This window comes from Pyrus communis, chromosome 17 (assembly GCF_041283825.1).
Source record: "Pyrus communis isolate YQ-2024b chromosome 17, ASM4128382v1, whole genome shotgun sequence".
Taxonomy (NCBI): domain Eukaryota; kingdom Viridiplantae; phylum Streptophyta; class Magnoliopsida; order Rosales; family Rosaceae; genus Pyrus; species Pyrus communis.
This window is the reverse complement of record NC_142581.1, coordinates 4,777,898-4,800,090: the sequence shown is the minus strand read 5'-3', so window position 1 is coordinate 4,800,090 and position 22,193 is coordinate 4,777,898. Positions and strand designations below refer to the sequence as shown.

The 22,193-nt window shown below is 37.6% G+C and overlaps 3 protein-coding genes and 1 long non-coding RNA gene across 9 annotated transcripts; 3 read left to right on the top strand and 1 right to left on the bottom strand.

Annotated features, from left to right (window-relative positions):
• Window positions 1-2,335: 2,335 nt before the first annotated feature.
• Window positions 2,336-5,737, top strand: LOC137708748 (proline dehydrogenase 2, mitochondrial). The gene is made up of 4 exons (XM_068447899.2): window positions 2,336-3,172; window positions 4,305-4,950; window positions 5,041-5,281; window positions 5,384-5,737. The coding sequence occupies exons 1-4, from the start codon at window positions 2,633-2,635 to the stop codon at window positions 5,421-5,423; spliced, it is 1,467 nt and encodes a 488-aa protein (XP_068304000.2). The 5' UTR covers window positions 2,336-2,632; the 3' UTR covers window positions 5,424-5,737.
• A 30-nt stretch (window positions 5,738-5,767) lies between these two features.
• Window positions 5,768-6,053, top strand: LOC148689303 (uncharacterized). Its single transcript, XR_015958548.1, has 2 exons — window positions 5,768-5,899; window positions 5,987-6,053. It is a non-coding gene; the product is annotated as an uncharacterized LOC148689303 (long non-coding RNA).
• Window positions 6,054-6,161: 108 nt separating this feature from the next.
• LOC137708102 (putative inactive ATP-dependent zinc metalloprotease FTSHI 3, chloroplastic) lies at window positions 6,162-11,632 on the bottom strand. Of its 5 annotated transcripts, none has more exons than XM_088689362.1 (6): window positions 11,347-11,632; window positions 10,086-11,228; window positions 8,977-9,300; window positions 8,101-8,401; window positions 7,815-8,011; window positions 6,162-6,570 (listed from the first exon to the last, which is right to left on the bottom strand). In XM_088689362.1, the coding sequence occupies exons 2-5, from the start codon at window positions 11,199-11,201 to the stop codon at window positions 7,815-7,817; spliced, it is 1,938 nt and encodes a 645-aa protein (XP_088545488.1). In that variant the 5' UTR covers window positions 11,202-11,228; window positions 11,347-11,632; the 3' UTR covers window positions 6,162-6,570. The 5 variants fall into 5 exon arrangements, with proteins under 5 accessions (XP_088545488.1, XP_088545489.1, XP_068303196.2 ...); XM_088689363.1 differs by having other exon boundaries at window positions 10,086-11,225; window positions 11,347-11,520; XM_068447095.2 differs by having other exon boundaries at window positions 10,086-11,520.
• A 1,083-nt stretch (window positions 11,633-12,715) lies between these two features.
• On the top strand, window positions 12,716-17,880 carry LOC137707701 (uncharacterized). 2 transcript variants are annotated; one of them, XM_068446606.2, is made up of 9 exons: window positions 12,716-13,223; window positions 14,118-14,338; window positions 14,476-14,671; window positions 15,666-15,836; window positions 15,918-16,034; window positions 16,843-17,040; window positions 17,133-17,192; window positions 17,282-17,380; window positions 17,506-17,880. In XM_068446606.2, exons 2-9 carry the CDS (start codon window positions 14,199-14,201, stop codon window positions 17,596-17,598), a joined length of 1,074 nt encoding a protein of 357 aa, XP_068302707.2. In that variant the 5' UTR covers window positions 12,716-13,223; window positions 14,118-14,198; the 3' UTR covers window positions 17,599-17,880. The 2 variants fall into 2 exon arrangements, with proteins under 2 accessions (XP_068302707.2, XP_088545555.1); XM_088689429.1 differs by having other exon boundaries at window positions 12,783-13,223; window positions 14,118-14,317.
• Window positions 17,881-22,193: the final 4,313 nt, after the last annotated feature.

Here is a 22,193-nt window from a genome sequence, read left to right as displayed (position 1 = left end):
TTGTTCGTTGTCAATTCATAGGACTTCGTTTTTAGGATTAGAACTGTTTATACTAGAATCACTTCATAAAGATCGCATCTGGAAAAAAAATTCAATTAAAATTAATGTCGTTTAGTCATGGAATGGTACAAAACAGATAAACAGAATTAGTAAAAGTATTACAAACCGTCTATGTATTTGCTACAATAAATTAACTCAAACATCTTAGTTTTAATTCCATTTTTGCATATTTAATATTTACAGAGTGATTTATAATATGAACAGCTTTTATCATGTACATAAAACTTTGTGATTCAAATAATAAAAATTTTAAGTAGGATTTCCTATTCATCCTTAAGTAGTATCATATACATAAAAATCCGTGATTCATGCACGAAGAATTTTGAATATAATTTCATACTCATTCTTAAGTAATGATCAAGAATTGTTCAAATATTTAATATAGTGGCTGAGATTTAGATGCCCTTCCTTTTTGGCCTTCGTACATGTTATGTAGCAAATCAATGAAGTTTATCACGTATAATTCATCTAAGCACAATAATTGAACAAAGTATGAACAGCCTGGTTAAGAAAAGGAATAATTGAATATAAAAATCAGTTAGGCCGGTTGGCTTAATCGCTCTACTTCTCATAACTTAGCTCATGCATTTTTGCTATATATATAAATGAAAAAATTTGAGAAATCTCATACGTAAGACGTTCTAGCGAGTGTATCCATCATTTTTGCATTTGAATTCAATTTTCTCTAAAATAGTTTAAAATATCATTTTGTAAAACCAAAGCACACAAAAATAAAAAAAAAACGCTTTACATCCTCTCATTTGTCCTCTCCTCTCTCTTTTTGGGGAGGGAGAGAGGTCAACATCGTGTTATAGTTTCTTTTTAACTAGGAAAATAAAAATAGTTAAGAAAAATAAGTATTCTCTCTTTCTGAGAGTCTTTCTCACCTCTGTGTGTGAGTTTTTTCACAGTCATTTTTTCTCCCTAGTCGTCGGCCCGAGCTCCGACAAGGGTCGATGGCCGTCCTTTGCTGTCCTTTCTTGTTCTTCTTCCTTCTTCCACCCTTCCTCCGTTTCTATCTACCCTCACCTTAGTTTTCCTTCCACTTCCACATCTTTCATCTATCCCTCTTACTGTGTTTTCCCAATTCCTTCCAGTCCCAATTCGGGTGGGCTCCATCCTTCCTTGTGGCTTCCTCTTTCCCGATCTGCAACCTCTTTTCTTCACATCACTCAGCTGTGTTTCCTTTGGAAGGTGCGTAGAGTTTTTACTTGGGTGTACACACCATCACCTTCTGTTTGTTTGCCTTTATTGGCACTGTCGTCGGTGGATTCTCCACCGGCTTCTTTCATCTACTGGTTGCGATCGGCACAGGGGTTGTTGCAAGTTGTAGGAGACACTAGATTCTTCGTTTCTAGGCGGTGGTTGCTTGTTGGTGGTTCAGGGCGTGGGTTTGCGCTAGCATGGATGCTTTGCGGTGTTAGAGCACTGGTTTTCTTAATGCATGGGGCTTTGGTTGGTCGGAGTGTTGGACGGATTGTGATGGTGGCTCTCGTCATTTCCGGCAACAGAGGGGACTGCAAGGTTCTAGGGAGTTCTGTAGCTTTGTCTATTTTTGTATTGGGCCCCAAAACTTGTTTTGGGCTCTTTTGTGTGTATTGTTTAGGTCCACTGTTTTGTTTTGTACTTATGTCGTTTGTGGACCTCTTTGTATCTTTGTTTGGCCTTAGGCCCTGAAATACTATGTCCAGTTTTCCAAAATAATAATAATAATAATACATATAAAAATAGTTAGTATTCAAAGTCTCTCCTTCTAAACTTCTCAAAACGTATTTTGTTTTATGTTTTCAGTCCGCTATAAAACTGAAAATTGTTGCCGAACAAGCTGCTAGGTATTTAAGTTTTTTCAGTTCTTTCCTATGATTTAGGTAAAATGGAGTTAGGTTTATACATTGCATGACGTTCGCATGGAGATAATCACCTACATTGAAGACTAGCTTAATTGCGAGGATTAGGTTCTTGGTCCAATAGGATCATTTCCTGATCCTCTTAGTGAGAATCTTGACGGTTCATAAATCGTGTCTATTTATCGTATATCGTACGATTAGTTTTTGTTAAGTACCGTTTGTATTTAATTTTAAATAAAAATATTTAAAATAATTTATGACCGCATAACGTACAATACACAGATATAATTTACGAATTTTTAAAATCATCAAAATAGGATCCGGCGATGATCCGGATTCGTCCTTGGTAATCCTACTAGTTACTAGCCAAGTCAATCATACTTATCTTTCTAGACCCTAATTATAGGGAAAGGAAAAACAAAGATCCTACTTTCTACCTGAGAAAAATTCTACCAAAAAATAAAATAAAAATAAAAATAGATGAGGATTCCATGGAGCCACGTATGATCCAATCTGACAGGATTTACTCGACACCAGGTCACACCTCACTGTAAAAACTCTGAACTGCCTATATAATTAACTGAACCCCAGCAGTTCAAACAAGCTTCAGGAATAAGAACAATTCTAGAGAGAGAGAGAGAGAGAGAGAGAGAGAGAGAGGAGAGATTTAGGAGCAAGAGAGCCAGAGAATTAGTGAATTACTCGAGACACACACCCACCATTGAATGGCAAACCGTGTAATCCCAGTAGCATCAAAACTCCTGAAAAATGTCAGGCCACTTAACTCCGCCTCCTCCACCACGATATCCGCCATTTCCCAGCCAATCGGCTATGCCGAAAAAGCACCACACCCCACAGCCACCACCATCGACGCCGACCCCAGCCTTTCCAGCTTTGATGACGTGGACAAGCTCTTTGCCTCGGTCTCCACGTCGCGGCTGTTGAGGGCGGCGTTGAACCTCCACATGGTGGCGGTGGAGCCGATGGTGGATGTTGGAATGTGGGTCATGCGTTCCAAGCTCATGCAGACTCCCTTGATCAAAGACGTGATCTTGGGGATGATACGGTCCACGATTTATGACCACTTTTGCGCCGGCGAAGACGCCGTAGCCGCCGGAAAGTCGGTGCTGGAGCTAAACGAGGCGGGGCTAAGAGGGATGCTGGTTTACGCTTTGGAGTACGCCGGTGACAACGAGGCATGTGACAAGAACTTGCAAGGCTTCTTGGACACCGCTGAATCTACCAAATCCCTGCCACCTTCTTCGGTAAGTAGTTCTCCACATCACTCCAAAATCAAAGATTCAAGAGTCGATTTGACTTTTCTTTGATCATATCGAAATTCTGTTTTTCTTTTCTATTTTTTAACCGAGAAATGCTAAAACAATTCTTTTTTAAATTTTGATTTTTCTTATGTAAAATAATATTTATGGTTATAGTAATATTCTTTTAAGTGTAAATGAAAAATATTAAATTCAATTTTCATCAAAAGACGAATTTAAACTATATTATTACTAATTTTTACCTAATTCATCCCCTCTTGCAATACCGTTAGTCAAAGAAAATAACAAGACTTAATGGTTAAAATATTCCGTTACTCAATGTTAATATTGTTTCGACATGTCACATGAACGAGTCTGAATCCATACAGTTGACATGTAGGATTGCGGGTCCTACTTTCGCTTTATGCCATTTGGTTCGTTGCATGGAATGAGGATCTTGCCGGATTCTAAGAATTTTCAAATACATCCCTTTATCGTATCTTGTGCGATAAAAAATTATTGTAAATTTTTTTTATTAAAACTTGAATATAAACAGTATCTAATAAAAATTAATTATATAATGTATAATAAACAGATGTAATTAAAGAATTTCTAAGATGCTTACAAAGATGATCTGGTGAGGATCCTCTTCGCATGCACCACCAAGTTGTTTGCCCAACCTTGAATCTTCCATCTAGGCCCAGGGCTGTTTACATTTGATTTGGCTCCCTAGTTGCTGCCGACAAATCTTCCAACATCAATCAACCATTTACTATTCTTAATATTATTTTTAATAGGAAGTGTTATTAACATTTCAAAAATCTCATTCTATACTCTCACAAGTGTATTTTTCTTTCTAAATATAAAAAGTTTGGAATGTAGATTGAGAATTTTGGATTGTCAATAACAATGCCCTTTTTAATTTTACAATTATCACTAATTGAATCTTGATTAGCGCAATTTGCAAACCATGTGAAAGCTTTGTACGCCAATGGAGTTTGATTCTGACAGTGACTTGTCAAAAAAGCACTTCCAAGCAAAGCAATTCTTGTTGCGATTTGTTTTTCTTCACCACTTGCTCGTGAAGTTTATTTGTGATGGTAACTGAAACTGAAAGTGATGTTTTGGCTTGTAACAGGTGAGCTTTGTCATTGTGAAAATTACTGCAATTTGCCCCACCAATCTGCTTCGGCGAGTGAGTGACTTGCTGAGATGGCAACAGCAAGATCCGTCTTTCAGTCTTCCATGGAAGCGCGATACGTTTCCCATTTTCTCCGAATCGAGCCCTCTCTACCATACCCTCGAAAAGCCGGAGCCTTTGACTCCGGAAGAAGAGCGTGATCTCGAATTAGTCCACCAGAGACTACTAAAACTGTCCCAAAAGTGCGCGGAAGCCAATGTGCCTCTATCCGTCGATGCAGAGTACACTTCAATTCAACCGGCCATCGATTACTTGACCTACTCCTCTGCGATCATCTACAACAAAGATGATAACGCAATTGTTTACGGGACGATTCAAGCTTACTTGAAAGATGCAAAGGAAAGATTGTTGCTGGCAACAAAGGCCGCAGATAAGATGGGCGTTTCAATGGGGTTCAAAGTGGTGAGGGGAGCTTATATGTCAAGTGAAGGAAAATTAGCTTCTTCCTTGGGCTATAAGTCTCCTATCCACGATTGCATTGAGGACACGCATGCGTGCTACAACGATTGTGCTTCGTTCATGCTCGAGAGGATTGCAAATGGCTCTGATGCAGTTGTCCTTGCAACCCATAATGTTGAATCAGGTAAATAAAACTTGCAGAAAAGCCCACTACATTGGTTTAGAGTTTTGTATCGGTAGTATGTCTGACGTGAAATGTTGAATGCAAATGTAGGGAGACTGGCAATGGCAAAGGCACATGAAATCGGGGTAGGGAAGGTGCACCAAAAGCTCAAATTTGCACAGCTGTACGGAATGGCAGAATCGCTCTCCTTCGGTCTGAAAAATTCAGGGTTTCAAGTGAGCAAGTACATGCCATTCGGACCAATACAGTTGGTGCTGCCTTACCTCTTGAGGAGGGCTGAAGAGAACAGGGGACTCCTATCTGCTTCATCTCAAGACAGACGACTCACAAGGTAAATTCAAAATCGGTATAAACTTGTATATTCGCAGCGTAAAAGGTCAGTAAAAGATCAGTTTTATTCTAACGCCTGTTTGAACTCTTCCTTTGAATACAGGGAGGAGCTGATGAGGAGACTTAAAGCCGCAATCATCTAACGCAAAAACAAAGCCTTTGTGGAACAGCAAGCTTGCTGATCCATCAACAATCTTGTAAATAGGATGATCTGTAATTGTGGTGGATTGCTCGTAAGTTAGTTGAATTAAAATGTGCATATAGGTATTAGGAAATCTGGGTTCTGTTTTCCACATTACATTAGGTTGTTCTACTGGGCAACAGATCCATATTTGCTTCCTAGGTCTACTTCCATGGCAATCCACCACAAGCACCGGCGCCCTATCGACCGCGTTTAAGATCGTGTGGCTTCCTTCAACAGAAGGAATATGAATAAAATGTTCATGTTGCTTCCAAATTACTCAATGTGTGTGGACAATGTTTGAATAACTAGGAGTAACTAAAGAAGAACTTAGGTAAGGCTGCCCTTTCTCACATGAGTGGGACCATCGTTGAGTCGAACAAAACTAAAATACACGAAATACATGAATTCCATGATTTTGTGAAGGTGGTCGGAAAGGTCACGTGAAGGTGGTCGGAAAGGTCACGTGAAGGTGGTCGGAAAGGTCACGTGATTTTCCATGATTTTGTGAAGGTGGTCGGAAAGGTCACGTGATCAGGCGTTCTGATCTAAATCTGCAAATTGCAATATAAAAGCACATCCTTGACTCAAATTCCCAAATACTGGCAATCAAAGACATTTAGGAGTGCCTTGCGGTGGTTATCAATCAACATCTTTTCTCAGATCAACATGGGGAACGCATGGGCGGTGGGGTCTCAAGTTTCCAAACCATAAAATATTCCATTTATTTAATTCTTTTTATTGTCAATAATTATAAGTCAAATAATTATAATCCTGTAGATATCATAGTTTAATACATTGGAATGATACAGCAATGTGCTTCAACCAATATTATGGGTACGGGTGAATCCAAAAATGAAACCCTAATGCTGCCTCTAACCTGGAAACATAGTTCATGTGTATCATCACGGTATGCTTTGCAATATCTTGGCATCGAACTACTCGATACCTGATCGCCTCTTCGAAGTTCATGACAGTACAAGTACGATCCTATATCGGCTGTCCAACTCGTCGCAGTAATATCGCTTCTCATACAGCGCCGGACCTGTATCTGAGAAGCCTCGTCGTGTAGATTCAGCCTTCTGGTAAACGGTCATGGTATCATTTCACTATCACACAGGAAAACGAAACAAAATTGAGTTGAAAGACATGAGAGAGTCCAAGAGAATCTTAAAATCATGAGAAAACGGCATATTAGTGGGTGTCAAAATCACACATATTATTCCAATAAACTGGGAAACTATAGGCCTGCTCTTAGTTCAGGTTGCTGACAAGATTAGCAATACGTCCTAGTTGGAAAATGACATCCCGCCAACCATCATTTCATGGATTCCATGATTCCCATGATATAAGCAAGATTTACATAAACATATCAAATTATCCAAGCTTTTTAGCTTAAAATGGTTCATGAGATTGTCATAACTCCTCACATTGGTCCTTGAGATTTAAAATCGATAGAAGTGGTCGCTGAGATTGTCCACCTGTCAATCATTTTGTTCCTTCTATGAAAAATCTTCTTTAAATTGAAAAAAAACACCAGTTCAAGGGGAGGAGTTGATTTGACAAAAATACCATTTAATGGAGATTTCTCACGAAATGACCTAAATGATTGATGGTGGATAATCTCAAGGACCACTTCTTTCGGTTTTAAATCTGATGGACCATTTGGATAAAAAGCCAATTATCAATGCATGTACAGTATCTTTACAGTCTCACAGAATCTAATATCATCACTAAAAAACATGAGCAATTTAATAATGGGACCTTGTACAAGGAACAGAAGATGTAAAATTGCAAAATCAAGACAGCTGATGATTCTCGAAAATATGAAGATAACGGAACCAAGAAAATGTGGACAAGTTAGTGTTACTATTACTTATTCCGCCTTCAGTGTGACCACTGAAGTTGGAATAGATATGCGTGGATGAGGATTTGATTCAGTATGAACTGCTGTCGAACATCTTTTAAGTTGACGATTTTCCATGAACTACAAATCTGGACATTTCTACCAATATCGATTGACGTCAACCTAAAATTGATATTTGCTCCTGTGCTCTATTTTTCCTGTATACGAACTTGAGCTTCTATAGACAAGACATGACTATAACTATGAACTTTCACCCATATGGATATAGATGACACTGAACTCCCCAGATCATGACGGAACAAAGTTTAGAGCACGGATATAGATGGTAAGTTCAGCTTTCATATATGGGATACCAAAAACTAACCATTTCAAATTAATTGACTTTATATATTAGATGATAATAACAAATATAAATCAAAATTGCTAACTCGTAAAAAATTTGTATTGTATCATTCATATCACTACCACTAGAACGTATGGACATACTCAGCTCAGAGTTTGATATCCTAGAGGCCCTTGCACTCCGTCTTGCCTTGTGTTCTTTCCCATCAGAGAAGGCATCCACGGGAACATTTTCCCAAGCTCCTTGCTTATTGTACTCGGCCTAAGTTGCTTATCATTAATTCCAAATTTTGCTCTTTCAATTGCTTCCATTACATCTTCTCTGGCCACAGTTTCACCACCTGTAACAGACCATAGATTGAGAGGAAGTTGAGATCTGTGTACAATTTCAGAAAACCAAAAGATAATTTGGATGTACTGTATACCCTACCCCTACGAGCAGCAAGTAAAGCAGCTTCATTGACGATGTTTGCAAGATCAGCACCTACAAAACCTCTTGTCAGTGAAGCAATGAGATCGCAAATAAGATTAGTGTCTTCCTCCAAAGGAACTCCTCTCAAATGTACAGCCAATATCTTTCTCCTTCCTTCTTCATCTGGTTCTCCTACAACTATTTTTCTTGAGAAGCGGCCTGGCCTACAAAGGGCAGAATCTAGTACTTCGGGCCTGTTTGTTGCTGCAACAACAATCACCTTCGAGTCTGACTCAAATCCATCCATTTCCGTCAGCAACTACAAGAACAGAAAAAAAAAATTCAATGAAAAAACATTATTGAATTGATATTAAAATAAATTTCAAACATACATTACAGATGACAAGATGTCCACTGAAATCCATATCTAAGATCTACCGATACAATAATGTGGTTATCCTTAATACTGCCTTCTACTATTGTACATAACAGCAGAATAAAAAAAATAAGCAAATTTTACGTGTTGATACTTGATAGCTATTTAGACTTGAAAATTGAAAACAAAACTAAGGACATTAAGGGAAATACTCAATGTTCTAAGGTTGAAGGTGAAAGTATTAAGCTAAACGCACAGTAAATAAGCAAGAAAAGTTGGCAAGATTTAAAAGGAGACCAATATTATTTTCCCATCATACAAAATCAAACAGGAGAGAACAAAAGAGTCTTCCCAACTACAGTGATTTGACAATTTTCAAAAAGTTTGGAAATACAAATAATGGCCCACGGATGAAATTATATACTAACAATTCCAGAAGACATTCAGAATGTGACCGCTTAAACTTTGAATGGATGCGAGAAATGCAGGATTGAAGCCAGAATTGAACCTTGTATTACCTGATTCAATGTTTGGTCACGCTCATCATTGAAACTTCTGCCACGCTTCGTTCCAACTGCATCAAGCTCATCAATGAATACAATTGAAGGCGAATGTTTCCTTGCCATATTAAAAAGGTCTCTAATGCGAGCTGCTCCTCTTCCAACAAACATCTCCACAAATTCACTGGCAGAAACACTGAAAAATGGTACACCTGCTTCTCCAGCCACTGCACGGGCAAGTAATGTTTTCCCTGTTCCGGGAGGACCAACCAGCAATACCCCTCTGGGTAACTTTGCTCCTAGTTTGTTGTAGTTAATAGCTCCTTGCAAGCATAAAACTATCTACAAACAAGAAAGATGTCAAGAAAATAAAGGAAGAAAATTGTATAAATAATTAAATAATAAGAATATATTTCAGTGCCTTTGTTTGTAATCACATATACAAACAGGTCGTAAAATCCACTAGGGTAACAAACATCATAGTTTTGAGAGGCAATAATAAACTTTAGAAGGACATAAAGCTTAAAGAGATCCCGTTATACAAGACTTATGTTATTCACTTACTTGTCTAACACCTCTGAATAAAAAGAGAAACATCCACAAGATTATATCTCAATAAAAGATATGCACCCTGAAAGGCTCATCGCCATGTGTGATAGGACTTGTTGCAAGCCTTGGGATACCTTCCCAGCACTGTTCTGGATACAAATTTCAATTCATGATGTGAACTAGCCTTTATATTTAACACAAATGCACAACTTTCTCCGTAGTATATATATTTTGTTCAAGCCTTTGGTGTTTCAAGCTCACGGACATCAGAACCCTCCAACAAGAAGCAAAAGATGCACTGTTTTGGCTGTGATGCTTTATCTTTCTATCTAAGAACTGATAAATATGTCTTCCTAGTGTTTATAACTTGTATCAGCAAGTGTTTAAGCCACAAGCTTCCAAGCTTTCACGGAGTACATAATTGTAGCAAGCAGAGTGAAGGATATCCACAGTTCCGAGATAAGAAGTAAGTTACCTCATTATCAACTACATAATCAAGTTAGCAATGCAAAAAAGCATCAATGCATAGAAATAAAGCATGCAACATATCTAATCTATTCTAGAGAAGAGATGTGTACCTCCATAAGCTCCAATTTCGCAGCATCAACTCCCTCAACATCTTCAAATCCAACCAACTGCTTATCAGGTCGCCGCCTTCGAGCTGGGCTATTAGCAGCAGAAAGTTGACGATAAAGAAGCCACATCAATGGCATCAAAGGAATCCACAGAGATATTATGGTTATCAAAGTAGTCCTCATTGACATCAAAACTGATTGAGGAGCCGAGCTATATGTAATTCCTTTCTCTCTCATCAAACTAAGTAAAAATTTCTCATCATGATCTACTTTTCTGGTCAAATACTGCCAGTCAGGCGTAGAAGCTTGAGTCGGTGATAATTTTCTCAATACATTCCTATTCAGTGCTTGACTAGATCGAGAGCCATCATTACTTGTGACTTTATCAGCCACATTCTCACTTTCAATGCTTGGCAATTCTCCCTCAGACAATTGAGTACCCCCATCAACGCGAGAATTTGTGTTATAATATATCCGACGAGACCCCTCTTCAAGTAGAACTTTTGTAACAGACTCATTTTGAAGGCTTGTTATCAATTCTGAATATGGAACCATTTTCCGAGAGGGCACAGCTGTGAACTTCAGAAACAAATAGCAGAGCCCCAATATCGCAGAAACCAAAGAAACAAGTGTCACTCTTCTCATGTTCATTCGCAAGAAAGTCCCAACACCATTCACCACTGACTGAATTGTAACTCTTTTCATTCTCATAGCTAACCACCGCAACCTTGGGCGCAATCTCAAAGAAAATCTCCTCCTCAAAGACCTCAACTTAGTGTCTCCTTTCTTCCCCAAATGGACCCGCTTATTCGCGCTATTTGCATTCATAAATGGCTCCATTTTATTGTAACAACACAACCCATATCTAGATTTACAACAACTATTCAATCCCTCTAACCAAACTCCACTGTTTCCATTCATCAGTGGCCTAAGCTCATTGTTCAAGAACAACCCACGTTGAAAGTTTCGCAATTTACGAAAACCCACGGAACGAAAAGCAAATGAACTACAGCAACCTTTGAACCTTCCCAAAGACTTGGACTTATCGCCGTGAAATTCTAATTTGTTGGGGATAGATAAGAACCCAGTATTGGAAACAACAGAAAAACAAGAAGCCATGCTTTTCTCTACAAAAACACTTGTCTACTGAAACAACAGAGCAAAACCCACTAACTTTATCACCACCATTGCAAAATTAACACAGAAAAACTCATAAATTTGTGTAATTTGGCAAGAAAAATGAACAAAATTCAGAAAAATAAACCTGTCAGAGCTGCTTTAGAACTCACAATTCTCAGAGCTGGGGAAGTTTGTGGGAGCAGGAAGAGTGTTTGCTAGTGATTTTTTGGAAGATGGGAGATGAAAGTGAAAGTCTTTGTGGGTTGGGTCCATCAATGAGGAGTAAAACAAGAAGGAAGAAAACAGTTTGCTAAGAACTGAGATAAATTATCTCCAAGGTTTTGCTAACAAATTTGTTAATTCTCACTTTACAACTTATTGTAAAATTTACACTTTATTATCCTTAATTCTTTCCTTTCACTTTCTAACCTAAGGTTACGATTTGTCATTAATAAAACTCTAATACCTAAAAAAAAAATTTGGGCAATAACAAAATTATCATAAATCCAAAAAAAATATTTAAACAAAAAACACTATAAAATAGAAAAATTTTACTTGCATTTTTCGACTATCACTACAATTTTACCCTCCTCTCATTCGTTGTTTTTTTAAGGAAGTAAGCACAACATCTGTCATCGGCTCTAAAGTCGCTAATATCTCCACCATTCGATCTGAACACCTCACTCTATAGGCATACTCGCCCCATGCACACACTAAGCCAATGTCGATTTCAGACTGGCTACGACCAAGTCGTTGTCACTTCGATTCTAAAATTCCGCTACCAAATCCAATTCCCATTTCTAATCAATACATACCCACTTTAGATATGTACCTAAGACTCGCCTACAAGATGTTCAAGCCAAATGCAACGTTTTTTACAACATAACGGAGATGAACTTCACAAACATGTTTGTCGCGCAGATGGACGCAAGTAAGAGGTGTACCCACCGGCATAAAGATAAAAGGAGGTTGCGTTGGTGTAGATTTGGAGTGGCTCGGGTTGGTGTGGGGTGGGGGAGAGTTTGGTGGTGCGGCTGATGTGCTGTGATTGGTTCTTTTGGCCTCTACCTTTGGGTATGGCTGCACAAGATTTTTTTTTTTTTTTTTACTAAGTTGGACTATTAGTCCCCATATTTTAGTATGATATTCACTTTCATCCTAAGGGTTTGTTTTCTTACATTTTCATCCTATAAGTTTCTTTCAATTTACACATGCCCATGAAGGTTGGATTGAACTCGGGAGCTAGAAAGGATGAGGTGAAAGTTTTTTTATGGGAAAATTTGAAATAGGTTCAATTTTTAGTGACTTTTGATTTTTGATACATGTCCAATTTTTAGTTACTTTGAACTCATATAAAAAAACTTACATTCTTGTAATTTTATTTAATTAACATTATTAGTCTAATTTATCAAATAAGTTCGTAGTAAAACGATAAATTTTACATTAGTACGAGACTATAATGCTAACAAGAAATAATCTTCCAATAAATCATCCAAAAAACACATCGCAAAATCACTTCGAAACCGGGGCAGCTGCCAACAAACGACGGATATATTGATGTCGGGTGATATCTAACAAATCACGCGTTCAGTTGTCGTTGGTTTGCCATTAAGCAACGACTCCAAAACGCCGCCATCGAGCTTCAGGTTCACTAAACGGCGTCGTTCCAAGTCGGTTCCGTGTGCGTCACAGTCCGTTGACGCCGAGGCATCAATACTTCCTGAATTTATGGTGGATGTAGAAATATCAGTCAATCGTATCCGATGATATTTTGATCCTAGTGAGAGAGAGAGAGAGAGAGAGAGAGAGGACGCACTCTTTCGCTCACACTGCAAACACGCGTAAAGCTCCATTTGGTTTTGGTGGATGACAGAAACTACCATTCTTAGACCCTCCTCTGTCTGAATCTCATTGATTGGAAGCAGCTGAAGAAACAGCCGCCATTTGAGAGAAAAAGGAAGCAACTTTAACGATCAGAAGAACAAGCAGAAGAAAACCCATCAAATTTATCCAATTTCCCAGGTGGGTATTCAATTTTTCCTGCTTTTGACTGTGGTTTCGATTTGGGTTTTTGATTTTTTTTTTCCTCATTGCGTTTAGAGATTGGTGGTTCGATGGAGACTGGTGGATGTTTGATTGTCTTCCACTCTGCCCATCTGATTTGTTTTTGTTTTGGTTTGGTTCTGAATTTGATTTTATTTGATTTTCCTGTATTGGGTATGCTTTTGTTTGTCCAGATGGGATTTTTGTTGTGTTTGGATTTCAGAATGGTCTCTTTGTCACCAAGTGACCAAGGAATGTATGGTCACGCACCTTTGGATTTAATATCAAGGCTGGAGAATAAATGAATATGCATTTAGTGCTTTAATCTCCACCCTTATATTATATTCAAGGGTGGGTCACCATAAATCTTTAGAAACCTGACGGACTCGTTTGGATTATATGTTAAATGATAGGTTGGGAACAAAGTTGTGTTGTGATTCTTCGATGGGGTGATAATATTCCTGTTGTTGTATTGTGGTATCATTTGCTAGAGCATCTTCTTATGTGAGCGTCTTTGTTGTTTCTCCTGATATGCTACCCAGTTTCTGTCCATATACATTGTTGTCTCTTCAGCTGTTGTACCATATTTAAAAGCTAAAGGGTATGTCATATTTGTTTGCTAATGGAAGTTGTCTGCCAAATGGTTCGATAGATTATTTTAAGTTGATACTTTTAGAGCCGTCTAACTTGCGAGTCTTCTTAGCAATTCGACAGCAATAGGTTGCTATTATATTAATGGCTACAGGCTACCACAAGTTTTCGTTGGTATGCTTTTGAGTGTTTATGGAAGTGGGTTTGCTTTTATTCGTGTAATTGTGGTAGATTTTTGTGATTGTAAGCAGTATCATTTTTCCTTCATTTCACCTCTTTCAGTGTTGCTGGTCTATTTGGTCCACGAAATTGATCAAGGAAACAATGCAATGTGGCGTGCAAGAGATTCTTTGAGATAGTGGAATGGAAAGCAAACTAGAAGAAGATGATAACCATGAGCCAGGTCCAGTTCCTCCACTGAGATTGGACAGATTTGGCTTCTTAAAGCCAGAAATTTCACCTGAAGGTTTAACCAAGAGCAGGTCAGCCTTTGAATATGATAGGTAAGCTTACCAATTTATCGTTTTCTGCTTTACTATTTGTATTTGGTCATAAAAAGTTCACTTAATGAATATGAGATTCGAGCAAATTAACATTTCATCCAAGCTAATCGTATATCGTGGCTCTTCACCTTTTTCAGAGAGGAAAGAAGAGTTAGAAAATGGAGGAAGATGATTGGGGTGGGAGGGAGTGATTGGAAACATTATATTAGGAGAAAACCTCACGTTGTTAAAAGGAGAATAAGGAAAGGAATTCCTGATTGTTTAAGAGGTCTCGTTTGGCAGTTGATCTCTGGAAGTCGGGATCTGTTGCTGATGAACCCTGGGGTTTACGAGGTACATATTATTATCAGTAGTTATATCTTTATGTCATTGCTTTATGAGTTTGTAAGAAATGATTCTTTGTTTTGTTCATAAGGAAAGGATCCCCCACTTTTGTTTACTTCTGCTATAGAATACTTACGCTTTAGTATTTTATTAAATATCAACCCATGACAGAAGGGACTGTGTACCAAATCAGATGGTTCACGGGGATGACATAGTGAATCATTTGAAACGCATGATAAATGGTATGTGGCTTCATCTGAACCATCTGGTAAATCTGGGGTTGGAAAATCTATTAAAATGCTTTTCTTTAATGAAAAGCTAAATGCTTTAGCAGTTTATAATGAAGACCACCGCTGCCAAAATCCTAGCGAATTACAGAAGTTTGACAAGGCACTTTGGCGAAGTAAAATGTTTTATGCAGATTCATCTCTAATATGAGCTATGAACCAAACCTTATGTTAAACCTTTTTCTAAGTGGGCTTCAGTTGGAGAATCACAATTTTCTGAAGCGAAATTTTTTTATATAGATTATGAACTGAGTTTGCCTTGATGCATGCCTGGTGGTGTTGCTAGTTAAAATGTAGCAAAGGGTTGTAGAAAGAATACTTCCGCAGTTATCATTCCTATCTTATGGTGTTCCAATCCTGCTGCCAGTCTTTGACATGGTTTGATGTTGACCAGCACTGAAAAGTAATGCCAAAAGTCAATGTTCAAGCAATAGGCTTAAGATCTTTCCACCTTGAGCACTTCATGCATTAGCTGGGTTCATGTTAGTTGAATTTAAAGATATACCATTTGAGTCGTTAGTGTAGAAAATGGATAACTACGTGGTCTGGGATTATTTAGGTGAGGTTGATTGTGGCTAGACAAATTTAATTACACTGCTCTTCCTTATTTGTGATTATTCTTTTTGCATCCCAAGTTGGTCTATCATCTTATGCTCTTCCTTCTTTGTGTACACTCACCCATAGTATTAAACTAAGAAGTGGTGTGGTTGTTGCAGCAATTAGTGATTTATGAGACGTCAGCTTCAGAGCTGGATATAATTCGAGATATTTCGCGAACCTTCCCTTCACATGTTTTCTTCCAGCAGAGACACGGCCCTGGTCAAAGGTCCCTCTACAATGTTTTGAAGGCATACTCCGTCTTTGACAGAGAAGTTGGATATGTTCAGGTTTGACACTGTCTGTTTGTTTGCTCTTGCACTTAGTTTATGTCAGACACTGGATAATTTTAAATGTTTAAAAGAATGCAGGGAATGGGATTTCTGGCTGGTCTCTTACTTCTTTATATGAGTGAAGAGGATGCATTTTGGTTATTAGTTGCGTTACTAAAAGGAGCAGTTCATGCACCAATGGAAGGTTTATATCAGGTATAGCTCTTACTCTATAAGAATATCTTGATCTTATCTTTGGCGGTTTGTAGACTAATTAGATGTAATCATGCCCGCCATTACTTTACCTAAAAAGAAGAATGTTAGACCGCTATTTTATCATCTGGTCCATTTTCTATAGTCAAAGGCAACAACAAAAACAAAAGAAACTGATGTTATCAGATAAAGCAATTGGTCAAATTGGATTTAGGTGGTAAATTACAATTAATTGGGGTGAGGCTTTAACGTAAACTTGCGAGTTTCGGAAGGAGTATATTGCTAGAAGGATTAATTGTTGTTAACTCAATATGTTGTAATATATACTAGGTTTCGAAACTATAACCTTATGCTCTAGGGTGGCGGGCCTTTATTTTATCTTTTATTATAATTTATTTTGTCTTCTAGGCTACTTGCGAAGTGCATTGGTTTCTCTTCATGCAAATTAAAGTTTATCCATGTTTTTCTTTCTTTTCAAGGGACATGCAATCTGAGCATAGAGCCTACACCTTCGTTTTACTTTATCTGTTGTTTCCAGTGCCTACACCTTTGTTTTACGTGAAGGATTTTTCTTATGTTATTTGGTGGCTTTCTGAGCTTTCTGGAGCTCTAATTCTGTTATGATGTTTTTGTTGTTGTCTTAAATATGCCTCATATCTATTTGTGGTTTTGATCACCTTGTTCACTTTCATTCTTATCTATACGGGTTATCCCTAGTTTGTTCGTTTGTTCGTTTGTTATATTCAAGGCCGAGAAAAGGATAAAATGGCTTCGGTGCTCTTAGAAATGTTAGTTTATGCTTGTCATGTAGGTAGGGCTACCACTGGTACAACAATACCTTTTTCAGTTTGACCAGTTAGTAAAGGAGCACTTGCCAAAGCTGGGAGAGCATTTTACTCAAGAAATGATAAATCCAAGCATGTATGCAAGCCAGTGGTTCATAACCGTTTTCTCCTACTCTTTCCCGTTCCATTTGGCTCTTCGAATTTGGGATGTCTTTCTCTACGAGGTTAGTGATTTTTAATGTCTTGCATCTCTCTTTCGAATTACAATTGTTGGTTGGAGTCTATTCTAAAATAAATCAGTTTGTATTTTTCACAGGGTGTTAGAATCGTTTTCAAAGTTGGTTTAGCCTTATTAAAGTATTGCCACGACGACTTGGTGAGTGCATCAGGACGGCTGTCTGCTCCGCACCATGATAACTAGAACATTGCCTTCTCATACTCTGTTTTCCTGCTTGTTTTTGACAGATAAAATTACCCTTCGAGAAACTTATTCATGCTTTGCGTAACTTCCCTGACAATGCAATGAATCCGGATACTTTACTTCCATTGGCTTACTCAATCAAGGTTTTTCTCCATATCCATTTCATTGCTTCTATCATCATAGTTTCTTGTTTCGTTGATGGTTGAAGTTCCAATATTGTAATTTGCTGCATCATTCACACTCAAATGTCTTTCGATGATCTCACTAGGTATCAAGGGGTTTGGAGGAAACGAGGCAGGAGTACGAGAAGAAGAATGGAAAGGGAGGTCAGTTGCCAGAGAGTCAGAAGCGGTTGGAATGAAGGTTGTGCTCATCTCATCGGAGCGCCATATAAATTAACATGTCATTCATCATCTTTCCGGCATTGCGGCTATCGTCCAGAAGAATGTATCATTGACAACTTGGCATCGATTGTTGTTTGATAGTTGCGTCCTTGTTTATGAACTCCCCTATTCATGTTACAAGCTCAAGCGTTGTTAGATGTGAATATTTGTTAACGTATATTAAGATGGGAAAACCTAAAGGATGTGTATAAATCTTGTAATTCTTGCATTAATCTTGGCTGCAGCTATTCCACCATCCACATGAACTCTGTTTTAAATTTTACTGACGATGTTTGCAAGGATTTTTGGGTCCCGGCTCCTATGTACCGGCCTTCTAGGCGGCTAGGCCGTGCTTTGAAGTTTTTGTCAAGCCTTCGGCCCGAGGCCGGTACAAAGGAATCGGCCCGAGGCCGGTACAAAGGAAGCGGGATTGTTTTGAAATATATGAGGCCTCAATCTAGGGGTCATCATTCGACCTTCGGTCCGACAGTGAAATGAAATTACGAAATCAAATCTGATTGAGTGATCTATCCGTAGATTTCGTTACTTTCCAAATTAAAGCCCTGATCTACTCAACTACAATGAATCTAGATTTTCTTTGAAACGACTTTAAAGAGATTTAAGCCGTTGATTTCACTTCTTTATTTTTCCACCCCACTAAAAAAAATTCTACCATACAACAAGAAAGAATAAATACCCCCTCTGTTTATCTCCATACAATGACGGAAATGAGATATATTTCTGATTAGACTAAGATCATCCTTATCCCTTGAGTTAAAACTTAAAATTTCTAACTCATAAAATTTAAGTTTTAACACAGAAACAATTTTTTTTTTTCTCTAAGCCATCTGGGTTAAATTTTTAGCTCGAGATGATTAAATAATGAATTTAGGATTTTTTTTTTTTCTTCTTAAAGTAACTTATAGAAGTATGTAAACTATCCTAATTTAATTTTATGAATATTTTTACATAAAAATATTTAGATTCCGATAAATATAAAAAAAATCACTAAATCGTCACTATAAACCTCGTGGAACTCTATGATAGAATGTGAAATACATGAACAATTTTCTTTTAATTATTATAGCTGTTGGATTTAAATTTGGACAGTTAGATCTACTTTTTTTACCGTTGGATTTGACTATATTAAATCTTAGTCATTGGATTCAATGAATTATAAACATAAAACTAAAAAAAATACACATGTATGGACGGCCAACCCACTACTTAGGGAGGAATTCTAGCCTCGACTTGCCCCAAAATAAATTTTGAGTTAAAACTTATATTTGGCTCAAGAAGTAGAACAAATTGTAGTAGATTTAAAATTTAAAATGTGAGTTTTACTCGAGAGTTGGAGTAAATCTAAAAGATATACCAATCGGGACGGGACACACAATCTTTTAAATCATAGAAGCTAAAAGCCTAAAACAATAATTTTCTTTCTTTATCGAGCATAAGCAAAGTTGATGCCAAATATGCGCTTGTGGCAGAAAAGACCAAAGAGTAGTTTTCAGAATTCATATACATAGACAGACACAGTTGCACAGCATTACTTGACCCACATGCTAACGGCACCCATTGACAATTGGCATGCATGCAGGATTCCTCCTCATTTTCTGCCTCGAGAGAGAACGAGAGGCATCGAAGCCCGCTTTCGAGGTGGGAACAAGTGAGAAGAGACCGTTTCTGAATCTGTTACTTCAAAATTACCGAATCAAGTGATCTGGATCTTTAAAATTTCATTCAACAGTCCACTTGTTTTGACATTTTAAAAGTTATAATAATTTTGGACCGTTGGATGAAATTTCAAATTTTCGAATTATTTGATCTGGTGACTTTGTTGGAAGAGATCCGAAGAGAATCTCTTCTCGAAAGAAGTTGGAATATGTCCTACTCCAACCAAGTGTAATATTAGCCACGACTCGTTACACGACTTAAAGCAAGCATTCAATTACTTTACTTGCTAAGAAACGTACGGTTTGACACAAATTTGTGTGGTTTGGCACAAATTTAGCATGAACATAATTAGGTAAACATGAACATGGCATGAGTATGACAGAATATAAATAGGTAAAGAAATGTTAATGGGACTCTTTCAAAGTGACTTTTCAAATATTCTCTTCCACTTCATATTTTAACGTCAATTTTCGTGTTAACATCATAAATATTGTGCCAAAAACCTTAGGTGGCAAATAATTCATAGAGAATCTCACTTTTAAAAGAATCACCTTAGCATTTAAATGAGTAAACATGAATATAAAAATGACAATTAGGTACCACATGTAAGTTTTTCCAACTTAAAATTGTGAATATGCTCTGGCATTGGTGGTGATACTACTTTTTCAACTTGCTTTCACGTTGGTGAGTAGGCATTAATTGTATGCATTTGTTTAATTAGAAGATGCTTTCCAAGAAACAAAAGAAATTTAGAAGATGCTTAACCTCCGAATCACGATATTAGGAGAGATGCATGCATTGCCACAAAAATTGGATGACCATTCGCCCCTCTTTATATTCCAAAATCAAACATTTAATAACGATTTTCACCAAAAAAAAAAAAAAAAAAAAAACTAAATTGATTAACAATGGAAAATTTAGGAATCAATTTTATCAATTTTAAATGTTAAAGACCATAATAAAGAGTTATGTTAATTTCAAAAACTATATTGATTAAAATACCAAATTAAATGAATACAAAGTTGAACTGGATGGTGTTGCATTGCATGTGAGATGTTCCGAATGAGTTTTTTCTCTTTTTTTTGGTCAAAAAGATAGAGATTTATGAAAGTTGAATGACAAGATTTATCAGCGGCAAGAATATTAAATAAAAAATCCGGACCAATCTCATCCCAAAGAAACTCGCCACTATGCTTGGTAGCAAACGAAGCTACCTCGTGAGTAGCCAAGTTATCTTCCCGCGGAATGAACCCAAACTTAACAAAATCAAATTGCATAACTAAAGATTCAATATCAAACAGCACCCCTTCTAATATTGCATCCCTTTCCATCTGTCTAATAATCCTACGAATCCAAGATTGGGAGTCAGATTCCACCTCCACCTTTGTACAACCGCTGTTTCTACAAAACATCAATGCTGCCCTCACGGCAGCAGACTCAGCAGCAATGGCAGGACAAAAAATCAATTTAGCTCGCTTTGAAATCCCAGCAAAGTCTCTTAACACCCACCCAAAACCACCCAACCTCGTCTTTGGGTTCCAAACACCATTGCAATTAATTTTCAAAGTTCCAAATTCCGGCTTCTTCGGCCATCTTCAACCGAAGGGTCCAAAGGACCGAAAATAGCCCAAAAACCGTCTCCAACCGAGGGCTAGGCCAGATGGTTCGTGGAATCTGAAATGGCCAAAGGGCTGGAGTGCTGGTCAGAAAAAACATCAATCATATCAGTTATAACCGACAGGAATGCTTAAACTAAAATTTGAATCCAACGGCTAGCTGGCGCCAGTTACCGTTGGATTCAAATATTTTTTTTTTTTTAGGTTTTTTGGGCCTCTTTTTTTTTTTTAATTCTTAAAAATTCTAATTTTTTTTCCTATAAATACCTAAATCATTCATTCACCATTCCTTTATATTTAATTTGTAGTTTTTAAATTTAATTCGTCGTTTTTAAATATAAGTTGTAGTTTTTAAATTTAAGTTGTTGTAGTTTTTAAATTTAAATAATAAATTATGTTTGGCCTTTTGGCCCTCGGTTGGAGACGGTTTTTTGTGACAGTGCTAAAAAGAATCATATGGCCATTTGGCTCTCGGTTGGAGACGGAGGCAAATATGACTCTGTACTGTTTATTAAAATATTAATATCTTGAAGGACTAGATGGTTAAAATGAGCTCTCTGACCAGCCTTCGGTTGGAGATAACTTTCCAACCTCTCTGCACGCCCCTTGCCGATGGAATACTTCCAGGATGCCACGGTCCCTTGTTATCAATCTTAACCATCACATCCCTAAACTCACTCACCTGCCCCCTCCACAACTCCAAAGCCTCCGTTGGATTCCACATCGTTCCACGAAAAAAAAAAGAAAAAAACCATATCGTTTCTAACCTTCCAAATTCGCCAAAGACCAAAAACAAATTCTTTCAAAAACTTGGCCTTGGCATCCATATCATGAGCCCGTAAAATTTTGATGAGAAATGCAAGGGGGCACTCTTTTAAGGTGAAAATTGCTCTCTATGTACTTTCGACTATCTTACCGTTTAACGTTTATTTTTATACTAATATTATAAAATATTATATTAAAAACATTAAATGTCAAAATACTTACGAATAATTTTACTTTTAAACGAATTTCTTTAGCATTCTCTGAAAGCGGCACTAAGTACTATTCTTTTTGCTTTGGGGTCCAAGTTGCTCGGACTAAATCGCAATTGATTTTGATATAAATTAAGAATCGGGCCCACGCAGCCATACAAGACAAAGCGCGAAGGATCGAGAACAAAAGCTACAAAAATAACCAGCTCACAGCAATCACACTGGTCCCTCTCACTACGTGGAGCCAATTCACAAACACACTTTCTTATCCTTTCACCACGTGTCGCGACGACTCGCATTCGTCCG

Coding starts and splice junctions, on each gene's coding strand:
- LOC137707701 (XM_068446606.2), top strand. CDS start 14,199: ATGGAAAGCAAACTAGAAGAAGATGATAACCATGAGCCAGGTCCAGTT. Junction 14,672..15,665: donor TGAACCCTGGGGTTTACGAG/GTACATATTATT, acceptor TGGTTGTTGCAG/CAATTAGTGATTTATGAGAC. Junction 17,193..17,281: donor AGTATTGCCACGACGACTTG/GTGAGTGCATCA, acceptor TGTTTTTGACAG/ATAAAATTACCCTTCGAGAA.
- LOC137708748 (XM_068447899.2), top strand. CDS start 2,633: ATGGCAAACCGTGTAATCCCAGTAGCATCAAAACTCCTGAAAAATGTC. Junction 4,951..5,040: donor AACCCATAATGTTGAATCAG/GTAAATAAAACT, acceptor ATGCAAATGTAG/GGAGACTGGCAATGGCAAAG. Junction 5,282..5,383: donor CAAGACAGACGACTCACAAG/GTAAATTCAAAA, acceptor CTTTGAATACAG/GGAGGAGCTGATGAGGAGAC.
- LOC137708102 (XM_088689362.1), bottom strand. CDS start 11,201: ATGGCTTCTTGTTTTTCTGTTGTTTCCAATACTGGGTTCTTATCTATC. Junction 8,402..8,976: donor GTGACCAAACATTGAATCAG/GTAATACAAGGT, acceptor CTGTTCTTGTAG/TTGCTGACGGAAATGGATGG. Junction 8,012..8,100: donor TTTACTTGCTGCTCGTAGGG/GTAGGGTATACA, acceptor GGTCTGTTACAG/GTGGTGAAACTGTGGCCAGA.